A 13801-nucleotide genomic window follows, 5' to 3' on the forward strand; every position below is an offset into this window, starting at 1 on the left:
ACAGAAATTAAACACAATTATGTATATATACATACAGACTTCACATACTCGAGAAAATTTTATTTGGCAAAATCTAAATAATAATTCTTAGGGTTGAGTCAAGCCAACCACACATTAAGGCCAACTATGTAACCCTACTGTTTTAGCTCAAGCCTTAATCATTATTAACCCTAGCTCGGTCCCATCTCTTTGGCACTTTAATTCACAGATTACCTATGAAACCATCTTAGTGGATTTCAGGATTCCTAAATCAGGCAAACTCTGGCAATCACTGCCCCTGGCGAGGCAGCTTTCTAAGCCATCTAATTCCAACCCATCTTTACTCTGTGGCCCTGATCTTTTTATCCGCTGAACTTTATTTTTGGAAAGCAAGAATATAAGAGATTGCAACCAACTATATTACAAAAATAACTTACTCCAAAGCTCTTTAAAATAGTGAGATCTTAGTTTAGTTTAAATACAGTTTATTTTTATAAATATTACATTAATTACAAGAATAATTTTTCTCATGTAAGGAAAGGCATACCTGTATTTATTACTTCAGTGATTAAATTGGTGGTAACTATTTGTAGACTTTCTTCATTAGTCCAACTTTCCATAAATGTAGCAAATTAAATTGTTCAGCTGAACTTATTAAGTCAAAATTAAAAGAAAAAAAAAAAAGATGGGATGGTGGATAAGCAGTATACATTTGCCTATTTCACTGTATAAGCATCTTTGAACAAATAAATCTAGGGATAGTCATCCACTTCACAAACTTCTTTTAAATAAGAATGCACACCTATAACACATATTGTTTAAAACAGTGGTCGCCAACCGGTAGTCTGCCTGGTGGTCCAGGAGGTCCGAAAGGTTGGTGACTGCTGGTTTAAAGCACCAACAAGCAGACATCAAGGCTCAGACACAATAATATAGCATATTGGATTCCTGATCTGATACCTAGTCAGGATGGCTTTTACTTACACTTATAGAATCTGGCAGCGACATAGCCTGCAGGAGTGCCTAACAGCACCCATAGGACCACAGCACAAGTCATCAGTGCTCCTCTGTTGGCAGGTGACAAAAATCCCAGGCAAGCGAAAACTAAAAAACAAGTAATTTAAAGTTACATAATTTAGTAATGTTTTCTTTGTTGTGAAGTGATATAAGGCCCCACTTTTATAGCCTGGCAGGGTAGCTCAGTTGGTTAGAGCGTTGTCCTAATACACCAAGGTTGGAGGTTTGATCCTCAGTCAAGGCACATATAAGAATCAACCAATGAATGCATAAATAAGTGGAACAACAAATCAATGTTTGTCTCTTTTCCTCTCTCTCTTTCAAACCAATCAATAAATTAAAAAAAAAAAACACTTTAAAAATAATAAACTAGACACAACTTCATGAAAGTACACTATCTTACTATGCAACCACACTAAGTCTTAGTAATATTTAAGGGACTGCATCAATAGATCATATGTAAGGCAAGTTCCATTTTGGAAGAGTCTATAAGACCCCATCTCTCCTTTTATCGGAGGAGGCTGACCGAATGCTCATTAGTAGTTTCAACTCTTCTAAAATTCAAATATAGCTTTTAAAAATAACATCAATACATTACATTAGAAAGATCATACATCATGACCAAGTGGGATTTATTCTGGGGATGCAAGGCTGGTAGAATATAAGTAAATCAATAAACGTGATACTTCACATAAACAAATTGAGAGACAAAAATCACATAACCTTATCAATTGATGCAGAAAAAGCATTTGACAAAATCCAACACCCTTTCTTTTTTATTTTATTGATTAAGGTATTACATGTGTCCTTATTTCCCATCCCCCCACTCATGCCCTCCCAACACCCTTTCTTCATAAAAACCCTCAGCAAAGTGGGAATAGCGGGATCATACCTCAATATAAAAGCCTTATATGACAAGCCTACAGCAAAAACTAAAACCATTTCCCCTAAGAACAGAAATAAGACAGTGATACCCACTTTCAACACTCCTGTTTGACTTAGTACTGGAAGTACTAGCCATAGCGATCAGATAAGAAGAACAAATAAAAGGCATCCAAACTGGAAAAGAAGTAGTAAAACTATCATTATTCTCAGATGACATGATATTGTACATACTAAATCCTAAAGACTCCATAAAAAAACTACTGGACTTAATAAATGAATTCAGCAATGTAACAGGATACAAAATTAACACCCAGAAATCTATGGCTTTTTTATACACCAACTAAAGTCCTGTTGCACGAAATTCATGCACTCAGGGGGGAGGGGTCCTTCAGCCTGGCCTGCAGTCTCTCCCAGTCCAGGAGCCCCACGACTGATCACCCCGCGGAGGGAGGTCCCGCCCACCGCTGCCAGCCTGGTAGCCTGGGCCTCCCTTGTTGGGGCAACTGTGGAGCCCCCTGGCCGGTGGCCTGGGCCTCCCTCAGTGGGGTGATGGCAGGGGCCCCGATCAATTGCATCGCACCCACCTTGGTGGCGGCAGTCAGTGCTGGGAAGCTGCAGTGCCTATGGTCATAGCAGTCAGTGCTGGGTCGCTGAGGCACCCGCGGCAGTCAGTGCTGGGTTGTTGCAGAGCCCGCAACCCAGAAGGGACAGAGAGATCAGCAGTTCAGCCCACTCGCCAGTCCCCGACCACCCGCGCCTGCTGTGTGCAGCCTGGCGTTGGGTCGGCCATTCAGTAGTTTTGGATGTTATGGACCCTGGCTCTTTATATATTAGGATAATGAACTCACAGAAAGAGAAACTAAAAAAAAATCCCATTTACCATTGCACCAAAAAAGTTAAGATACCTAGGAATAAACTTAACCAAGGAGGTAAAAGACCTGTACTCGGAAAACTATAGGACACTAAAAAAAGAGATAAAGATATAAACAAATGGAAGAATATACCATGTTCATAAATTAGTAAAATCAATATAATTAAAATGTCCATACTACCCAAAGCAATTTATAGATTCAATGCAACCCCCACTAAAATACCCAGGGCATATTTCACAAACCTAGTACAAACACTCCAAAAAATTCATCTGGGATAAAAAAAGACCCCAAATAGCCACAGCAATCCTGAGAAAGAAGAACAAATTTGGAGGGACCACAATACCAGATATCAAGCTATATTACAAAGTCACTGTTCTCAAAACTGCCTGGTACTGGCACAAGAACAGACATATAGACCAATGGAACAGAACAAAGAACCCAGAAGTCAACCCAAGCCATTAATGCTCAATATTTGACAAAGGAGGCAAGAGCATATAATGGAGTCAAGACAGTCTCTTCAATAAATGGTCCTGGGAAAATTGGTCAGATACATGCAAAAAATTAAACTATCGGGTCTAGTAATAATTAATGTCGTTTTTAAACATTCGTATAAAATCTTGCTTGGCGTTGACTTGTATTGACATAACCTTCAAACACGTGGTATCTACAGAACGTGTGAAGTGCAATTAACAAGTTTTGCTTGAAAAAGTTTGTGTTTGGTTTGGTTTTTGTTGCAAAACTAGGGCTAAGAAGATGGCGGATGAAGAGCATATTCAGCACTGCATGCTTTACGAGTTCCAATTAGGAAGAAAAGCAAGTGAGGCTGCAAAAAACATCTGTAGTGCTCTTGGTCAAGATGCAGTTAGCGCCAGAAAATGCCAGCGTTGGTTTGAGAAATTTCGCGAGGGAAATTTTTCGTTAGATGACAAGAGTGGTCGAGGCCGTGTGTCCAATTTTGATCAAGAAGCTCTTCAAGCTCTTTTGGTGCAAAATCCGCAAATTACCCAACAAGAGCTTGCGACAACTTTAAATTGTTCACAAAAAACAATTTCCAATCGATTGCGTGCACTTGGCAAAGTCCAAAAGTTTGGAAAATGGGTTCCTCATGAGTTGATGGACAACAACCGTAATCAAAGAGTCACAATTTGCAGTTCGCTCCTTTCTCGTCAAAACCGTTTGCCGTTTTTAGAGCAAATTGTTACCGGAGATGAAGAATGGGTGCTGTATGTTAATTTGAAAAGGCGGCCTCAATGGTTGGACAAAAATGAGGCTCCGCAGCCCATGCCAAAACCTGACTTGCATGCAAAAAAAGTGATGTTGTGTGTTTGGTGGAATTTTAAAGGAATTCTTCATTATGAACTTTTACCATCTAACCAAACCATTACAAGTGCAGTGTATACTGCCCAATTGGAAAGGTTAGCCCAAGCTTTAAGAGAAAAAGAACCCGCGCTGATTAATCGGAAGGGCGTAATTCTTCACCACGATAACGCACGACTGCATACTGCAAGAATCACTGCTGAAAAACTGCGCCAGTTGGAATGGGAAGTTCTCCCTCAACCTGCATATTCTCCTGATATTGCCCCTTCCGATTACCATTTGTTTCGTTCTTTGCAAAACTTTCTTCTTGGAAAAAAATTTAATAATGAAGAATGCCTCAAAAATGCATTGACCGAATTTTTTGCATCAAAATCACAAGAATTTTACAACAGAGGGATTAAAATGCTTCCTGAGCGTTGGGCACAAGTAGTAGAAAACAGAGGCAACTATATTGTTGATTAAATTTTGTTGTATTGTTTAAATAAATTCAATTTAAAAAAAGTATTAGAAAACGACATTAATTATTACTAGACCTAATAGACCACCAACTTATACCATACACAGAAATATACTTAAAATGCATAAAAGACTTAAATGTAAGAGAGAAAACTATAAAAATCTTAGAAGAATCAATAGGCAGCAAAATATCAGACATATGTTATAGCAATATCTTTACTGATACAGTTTCTAGGGCAATGGAAACTAAGGAGAAAATAAACAAATGGGACTACATGAAAACAGAAAGATTCTGCAAGCTTTTGAAGAAACCATCAACAAAACAACAAGAAAGCCCACTGTATGGGAGAACATATTTGCCAATGTTATCTCTCTGATAAGGGTTTAATCTCTAAAATTTACAGGGAACTTAACAAAAGGAAAGTAAACAATCCAATCAAAAAAATGGGCAAAGGACCTAGAGACTTTTTGAAAGAAGACATAGGAAGGCCAAGAGACATATGAAAATATGCTCAAAGTCACTAATCATCCAAGATGCAAATCAAAACAATGAGGTTCCTGTCATTCTCACACCTGTCAGAATGGCTGTCATCAACAAACAACAAGTGAGTACGCGCAGAGGTCTGACCTCTCCGTAGTGGAAGGAGTCAGAAGCTCCAGACTACAGAGACCCAACCCAATTCCAGACGAGCCCCTGGGGCACCCACACTCTTGCGCGGGAAATCTGGGACCATCAGGCGGAAACTCAGGGGAGCTTCGGAAGGCAGAGGTCAGGCGGAAACTCAGGCGAGCGCACAAGGGCAGAGCTGAGGAGAAGCCAAGACTGTCAGCTCAGCCCTGAGACTCCGCCCTATCCAAGCTGAGCACAGAGGCTTCTGCAATTTTGCAAGTCTGATCCTATAAGACTGTCTCTAATACAGAAGGTATCCCAGAGTAGACACAGCTGATACCCACATCCAATTGGCCTGAAGGTCAATTCCTCCAAGGGATACCAACAACAATAAAGACTTAGCTACACGAAGGCTGTACAGGCAGTCCACAAAGGGGAGCACCAAGAGTGTCTACCTCAGGTAACTGAGGAGGCTGACCCACTGGGCCATATAGGACACCAAACACACAAAGCCATCCTATCAACTCTGGGAAGCAGCCAAGACAAAGATATAGGTCTAAAACAAAACAGATAGAGGATATAGAGTTCAAAACCACGGTTTTAAGGTTATGCAAGAATATCCTAGAAAAGGCCAATAAATTTCATGAGACCCAACTAAAAATTAAACATAAACTGACTAAACTGGAAAATATTATGCAGAGATCCAACAGCAGAATGGAGGAACACAAGAATCATGTCAAAGAGCCAAAAGACACTCCTCTGGAGAAGCAAGAAGATAAGAGAATCCAGAAAGTTGAACATAGTGTAAGGAGCCTCTGGGAAAACTTCAAGAGTACCAACATCAGAATTATGGGGGTTCCAGAAGAAGAGAGAGTGCAAAATACTGAAAACATACTTGAAGAAATAATTTCAGAAAACTTCCCCCACCTGGTGAAATAAATAGACTTACAAGTACAGGAAGCGTACAGAACCCCAAACAAGAGGAATCCAAAGAGGAACACTCCAAGACACATCATAATTAAAATGCCAAGGGCAAAAGACAAAAAGAGGATCTTACAAGGAGCAAGAGAAAAGCAGTTGGTTACCTATAAGGGGGCACCCATACGACTATCAGTTGATTTCTCAACAGGAACTATGCAGGCCAGAAGGGAGTGGAAGAAATATTCAAAGTGATGAATAGCGAGAACCTACAACCAAGATTACTGTATCCAGCAAAGTTATCATTCAAAATTGAAGAGCAGATAAAGAACTTCACAGATAAGAAAAAGCTACAGGAGTTCATCACCACCAAACCAGTATTATATGAAATGCTGAAAGGTATTATTTAAGAAGAGGAAGAAGATCAAGTGAATTAAAAATCTGAGGAACAGAATAAACTGGTGAATATAATAGAATCAGGGGCAAAGAAAGGGAGTGGATTGATAATTATCAGGGGGAAATGGGTGTGGGGGTGCAGAAAGAGACTGGATTAAAATCGTATAACCTATGGATGAGGACAATGGGGGGTGGGGGATAAGGGCAGAGGGTGGGGAACCGGGTGGAATGGAGTTATGGGGGGGGGGGGAAAGGAGAAACAATTGTAATAATATGAGCAATAAAGATTTATTAAAAAAAAGAAAAAAGAAAAGAAAGAAAGCTATAGTACATCTACACAATGAAATACTACGCTGGGGTAAAAAAGAAGGAATTCTTTCCATTTGCAATAGCATGGATGGAACTGGAGAGCATTATAAGTGAAATAAGCCAGTCAGTGAAAGAAAAATACCACATGATCTCACTCATCCTATATAATAAAAGGCTAATACACAAATAGACCAACCGGTGGAACAATCGAACAACAGGTAGCTATGACGTGAGCTGACCACTAGGGGGCGTGCGTGAAACATGGTAGGTGTTGGCTGTGGCGGGATGGTGGAGCAGGTGAGCAGGAGTGCCAAACCAAGGTGGGACACCAGTCGCTGCCATCAGGATGAGCCTCTGGTGATTACTGATTATTATTTACTCCTTCGCACCACGATCCCTCCCGGTGCTCCCATCTGCTGCCGGCACCAGACCTACTCACACCCACTGATGGCACCAGACCTACTCACACCCACTGATGGCACCAGACCTACTCACACCCACTGATGGCATCAGAGTTGCCGCTCTCACCCACAACCGGCACCACTGTTCACATCCACTGCTGGTGCCCATCGTCAATCCCAATCACTCAGTACCATCAGTGGATGCGAGCAACAGCTCCCAGTCCTGATCGCCCCTGAGTGAGGGCTTCTCCACAACCCATGTTCCTTAGGGGCGATCGGGGCAGCAACCACCATTTGCACCCGCTGCTGGGGCCAGCCCCAATCGTTCTGTGCCATCAGTGAGTGCGAGTGGGGCTGGTGCCATTAGTGCATGGGGGTGGTGGCAGTGGGAGCGGGGCTGCCAGCAGAAAGGGGACCGAGAGCTGTAGCAGGAGGGGCCAGGCAGGGGTGCTGAGACACACCCCTGTGCCTACCACAGCTTCGAGGCCCCCAGTTCCTTTCAAGGTGCATAAATTTGTGCACCTAGTTTATGATAATAAAGAACATTATAAACTGATGAACAAAAATAGATACAGAGGCAAGAAGCATCAAACAGACTGTCAAACTTCAGCAGGAAGGCTGGGAGGGTTGGGGGGGCGGGAAGGTAAGAGATCAACCAAAGGACTTGTATGCATGCAAATAAGTATAACCAATGGACACAAGACACTGGGGGGGAGGGATAGATGACGATGATGACAACGTGAGGGCATGTGCCAGGGAGTAGGGAAGGCTGGGGGAAGGCCAAAGGGAAAAAAAGGGAGACATATGTACTACTATTTGTAATACTTTAAACAATAAAATAAAATTAAACAAAATTAAGCACATCTACACAACGGAATACTATGCTGCTGTAAAAAAGAAGGAACTTTTACCATTTGCAATAGCATGGATGGACCTGAAAAGCATTATGCTAAGTGAAATAAGCCAGTTGGAGAAAGATTAAGTATCACATGATCGCACTAATTTGTGGAATATAATGAACAACATAAACTGATGAACAAAAACAGACCCAGAGACAGAGGAACACCAAACAGACCACCAAACCTCAGAGGGAAGGCAGGGGAGGGTTATGGGAAGGTGGAAAAGATCAACCAAAGGACTTGTATGCATGCATGCATGCATATTGCATAACCAATAGACACAAACATTGGGGTGGTGGGGGCTTTTCCTGGGGGATGGGAGTGGCAAGGGAGGGATCGATGGGGGGAAAAGGAGACATATGTAATACTTTAAACAATAAAAAAAACAACAACAAAATAATAACATCAATACAAATATTCCCACTATGAAATATTCTCACTTTTTGTTGTTTTTTAAAGGTCCTCTGGGGTAAAAAAAAAACAACACCTTGTAACATTCAAACATAAGACACAAGACAGAATCTAATCAGAGAATAAAATAGAGAAGAAAGATTTCATAGTAATATTAACTTTTTGAATGCAAGTTGCTGAAAGACCTGATCAGTGACTTCGGGAAATTCTGGTTCCTACCCTTATTCAGTTGATTAGTTTTATTTGTTCTTCTCTGTATAACCCTCTCTACTAATAGAAGACTTCTAACTTTAAGCAGGAACTCAGAAGTTCTGACTTGTACAGAAAGTCAAGTAGCTTTCTAATCCCAGGAACAAGAAAGTTCCTGGTATTTCCCCTGAGGTGCACATAACCAAGTACATGTCCATGCATACCTTCTGATCAGCACTGAGGGGGCAAGAGGAGAAATTCATAATTACCAGGAAAATAGTTAGGATAACGTCAGATCTACCAGAATTTTAACTAATATGCACTCCGCCCCTCAGGACTGAGAAATGGAATGCTCTGAAGCTGAAAAGTTCATATTCAAGCTTTTAAGGGAAATGACCCCTATCATTTCCTATCCTAGACTCTCTGAAACTTTCCTTCCTCACAAGTTCATTTCCTAGCTAACCCAAACAAAGACGAGACAGTGGCAGAAGGCAGCTCCAAATAAAATTTTAAAGAAGAATTTTACCCTCAAGCATCTATTCTGTTCTAACTCCACCCTGTTTCTCTGGTAGTCTAGCGCTTTCATACTACCTGGCATGTCCAGGTATTTCGTGACTTCTGCCATCCTACCCTCTTCAGTTTAGTATACTTACTAATTATAACCCTACCCATAGCAGCTGCATCTCTTTACTAAATAAATACATATATTCTAGTTACTCTTCAAATTAGTCTTCAAACTGAACTTGGAGATGTAAGTCAGTAGTTCATGTTCAGGTGCCAGACATTTCAAAGTGATAATCCTCTTCGTAAAGCACTTAAGTAGTTAAAATTTATTTTTTTTGTTCCTTTAAAAAGGCCCTCTGGGTTGAAAAAGCCTTATAACATTCAAACATGAGAGACAAAACAGAATTTAATAAAAGAATAAAATAGGGCCAAAACCAGTTTGGCTCAGTAGATAAGAGCGTCTGTCTGCGGACTGAAGGGTCCTAGGTTCAATTCCGGTCAAGGACATGTACCTTGGTTGCAGGCACATCCCCACTAGGGGATGTGCAAGAGGCAGCTGATCCGTGTTTCTCTCTCATCGATGTTTCTGACTCTCTATCCCTATCCCTTCTTCTCTGTAAAAAAAATCAAAAAAAAAAAAGGGAAATAAAACAGGGAATAAATCATAAAAATTTGGAATTTTACTAACAGAAAATGACTTTAGTATTAAATATTTATATGCACTGAACATAAGAACAAATGTTCACTGAAAAAATTATTAAAAGGTAATTTAATAATTTAATAAAAAATTATTATTAAAAGGTTTCTGAATTCTTCTAGTAATATTCATTTGTTACTGTTCATCATTAACAGGCAACATGAAGGAAACATAAAAATAAATAAATGCAAAATTTAGAAAATTCTATTCAAACTTTTTCTCTCTCTTAAAATTAGGAAAACTGGAAGACCTTGGAAATAAGAGTATCAGAACTACTCCTGTGGCCAATCAATACCTCTAAATTAAGTCTATTTTAAAAAATTGATTGATCTAATTGACAAAAATTAAGTAAAATTCCTGAAGATTTTCAGGTGGCAAAGGAGGAGATCCATTCCTTCCCGACCCCGAGGAAGATCTTTCCTGAACACTGCTAGGGAAAGATAGAGGTCTTGCTTCCTAAAATCCTTCCAAGATGAGAAAGGTATACAAAAACCTTCCTGCCCAACTCACTCTTCTTTTGGTCTTTCACTGAATGTCTTGGGATCTAATCATACTGCTCCCAGTGAGGAGGACAGTCCACCTGCATACCCTGCTTCCCAGCCACCCAGACAGACCCAGATGTTGTTTCAGGACCTAGTCATCTCCAGCTGCAGTGCTATGACAGAAGCTGGTCTCTATGCACCTGAATAGCGATATGAAGAGTCAGCTTTTGGGAACAGCTAATCCCACCCCAAATTACGTACAGCCAAAACACAGATTTAAATACCAAAAGGACTCTTAGAGACAGCTAGCCTAGCTACCTCACTTAGAAAAATTGGTTTTCAAACAATCTATGTATAACAATAAAAGCATAATATGCTGCCGAAACCAGTTTGGCTCAGTGGATAGCGCGTCAAGCCTGTGGACCGAAAGGTCCCAGGTACCTTGGTTGCGGGCACATTCCCAACAGGGTGTGTGCAAGAGGCAGCTGCTCAGTGATTTTCTCTCATCAATGTTTCTAACTCTCTATCCCTCTCTCTTCTCTGTAAAAAAATCAATGAAATATATATATATATATATATATATATATATATATATATATATATATATATATATTTTTTTTTTTTTTTTTAAAGCATAATATGCTTATTAGACTGGACGTCCTTCCAATCGTCTGTCCTTCCAGACAAAGCTGCAGTGGGCGGGGTTCGTGGCAGAGGCCCCCAGCTATGGCAGCAGGCGGGGGCCAGGGCCAAGGACCTTGCACGAATTTCGTGCACTGGGTCTTTAGTTATTTAGAAAAAGTATTTTCTATTTAATTTGCACTTAACACTTACACAGAGTCACAAATGTCATAATTAAAATCTGTGTTCCCGATCCTAGAAAGACTGACAGCAGCATCCCTTTTCTTGGAGGACGGAATATATCACCATGAACTAATTTCCAGCCAAATTCTTCCTGGGCATCCTCCTAAAAAGAAAATGAAATTATTTGTCATGTGACATCACCAAGACAACTAGACAGTTTATTCACAATTGAAAGAGATACAGAAAAAAAATTTTAAACTTACAAATGTTAATATTTATTTCAATTTTGAAGTAATATAAGCTTGAATTATGGAGCTTTACCCTTTTCCTGAATTGTTTTAAAGGAATGCTGTGTGTTATAGTCTACTAATACTACAATTACAAAGGAATTTTAAAAAGAAATACAAGATGTGATACCTACCTAGTTCTAGTCTAAGCTTTATGATCTATCTTAACATCTTAATTTTTAATCACTCTCTATCCTTTTCAAGCTATATTCATTAATCTCCAAAATAAACTAGATCTCATACCTATTTTGCTGGTATACAACACACGCACACCGGGAGTTAGACTTTACCTTGTCATTTACAAGGAATGTACAAATTGAAGTTTTATTAAAAGTACAAGGGCTCTAAGTGGATTAAATAAAATTATATTTGATATTGGCTTCAAAGTAATTGGGGGTAGGGAAAGAGTAGGTGGGATTCTACAGATAAAACAAAACTGGACATGAGTTGATAACTGTTGGCCCAGAGTGATGGATATACTAATCTCCTTGCCAGAATGAATGTCTGTGTTAAAAGTATGGGCAGAAATTATATGCATCCCTTCTTTTAGATGGCGTAATAGATTAGCTAGACAAGGAACCAAAAGTGATTACTTTTTTATTGAACAAGTATACTGAAACATTCAAACAATGTAAGTGAAAGCTAAGTTTCCAATAAAGAGTTAGGTCCCCTTTCTTGGAGTAAACAAATGTGACTAATTTTTTATTATTGTTGTAGAGATACTCTACCTATATATAAACAAATGCATGAATAGTTTCTTCTCCCCCCAACAAATGGTAGCTTATTATGTACCACTAGTAGCCCTGCACATGAATCTGTGCACCAGTAGCTCTCCACCAGCTGCCCTGCCCTCCTGTAGCTCCTCCGCAACCCCTCAGCTCCCCATCATAGCTCGCTGCCCTGCCCCCTCCTGTAGGTCTCCTCCGCCCACTTGTAGCTGGCTGCCCCACCCTCCTGCTGATCCGTTATGCTAAGGGTGTCGAACTCAATCAGAGAAGGGGCCAAAATCTAAAATCCAGCCTAAATCGCGGGCCGAATGGTTTACTGAACAGTCATAAACTGACAATGTCATAAACTGACAGCGGAGTGCAGTGATGACAGCGCGGTGCGGGCCACATTGCAAGGCCTGGCGGGCTGAATTTGGCCCGCGGGCCTTGTGTTTGACACATGTGCTTATGCAGTCGTCAAGCGGTCTGTCATTACACTTCATGGCATTAACAACCATTTGCATATTACAATACATCTTTATTATATAGGATATTTCATACCTTATCTTTTTAGTCTAGTATCATGTGGTGCTGTTCCACATTTGTATATACGGCATTGCCTCGTTCTTTTTAATGCTTACAAAGTACATCCACTGAACAAATATTCCATAATTGAAATCTACTATTATAAACAACATGTATTCATTGTTTTAAGATTAAAAAAATAGTAAAATCTTTTGCATCCTGACTAGTTTCTAGAAATGGAACTGTTGGGTCAAATTACATTATAATCTAACATTGCCAAACTGCCTTTCATAACTTACACCAATTAATATTCTTGTAAACTACAAAGTGCTCATGTCTTCAACCCCCAACACATATCATATCAAACATTTAAACTTCTGCTAATGTACCAGGTGAAAATCTTGCACTGCAGTTTTAATTTGCAGTTCTCTTATAAGTGATATTGTATCTTTTTATATGTTTCAGAACCATTTGTATTTCTTTTTTATAGACTTTTCATATGTACCTTGGCCCAGTTTCTTATTGGATGGTTAACTGTTTTTAGAATTTCTTTATTGAGGAATTAAACAATTTGTGTTTTTAATAGGTGTTAAAATATTTTTCCATTTAATATTTATCTTTCTATTTAGGTATTTTTTGCTATTCAGATTTTTAAATGTAGCATTTATTTATTTTATGGCTTCTGGCTGTCATACTTATAAAAATAAGTTCACATGTGTACTACTATTTTATTGTGAACATTTTCATTTAAATCATTAATTCTTTAAATGTAAGGAATAAAGTTGGACTTTACCTTATTTATCTTCCCAGATAGCCACTCACTTTATTCAATACTATGTATCCAATCTGTTTTTTAAAATATAGTTTTGTTAATCTCCAATTTTAGACTCATATTACTAAATACAGAAAATGTTTTCTTGAAATTTTTTTATTTTTGGTTTACCAATCCTTCTAAATCTCTTTAGCATTAGTTTTTATGCTAGAGGCCTGATGCATGAAATTCATGCAAGAGTAGGCCTTCCTTCCACTGGCTGCCTGCACCCAGCCTTCCCTCACAGCCCCAGCTTCATCTGGAAGATCATCTGGAAGGACATAGGGAAGGATGTCCTGTCTAATTAGCATATTATGCTTTTATT

At 39.4% G+C, this 13801-nt stretch overlaps 1 protein-coding gene across 1 annotated transcript in view; it reads right to left on the reverse strand.

The window, feature by feature from the left end:
* The window catches only part of TM9SF2 (transmembrane 9 superfamily member 2), a gene marked incomplete at its 5' end in the record, with an annotated part of 62796 nt that overhangs the window by 18816 nt on the left and 30179 nt on the right, over positions 1-13801 (reverse strand). The window contains 2 exon segments of the mRNA XM_084880268.1: positions 964-1083; positions 11177-11309. Of these exon segments, the coding sequence (XP_084736394.1) occupies positions 964-1083; positions 11177-11309 (253 nt within the window).

The sequence above is a fragment of the Pipistrellus hanaki genome (assembly GCF_964339955.1).
Source record: "Pipistrellus hanaki genome assembly, chromosome: 3".
Lineage (NCBI taxonomy): Eukaryota > Metazoa > Chordata > Mammalia > Chiroptera > Vespertilionidae > Pipistrellus > Pipistrellus hanaki.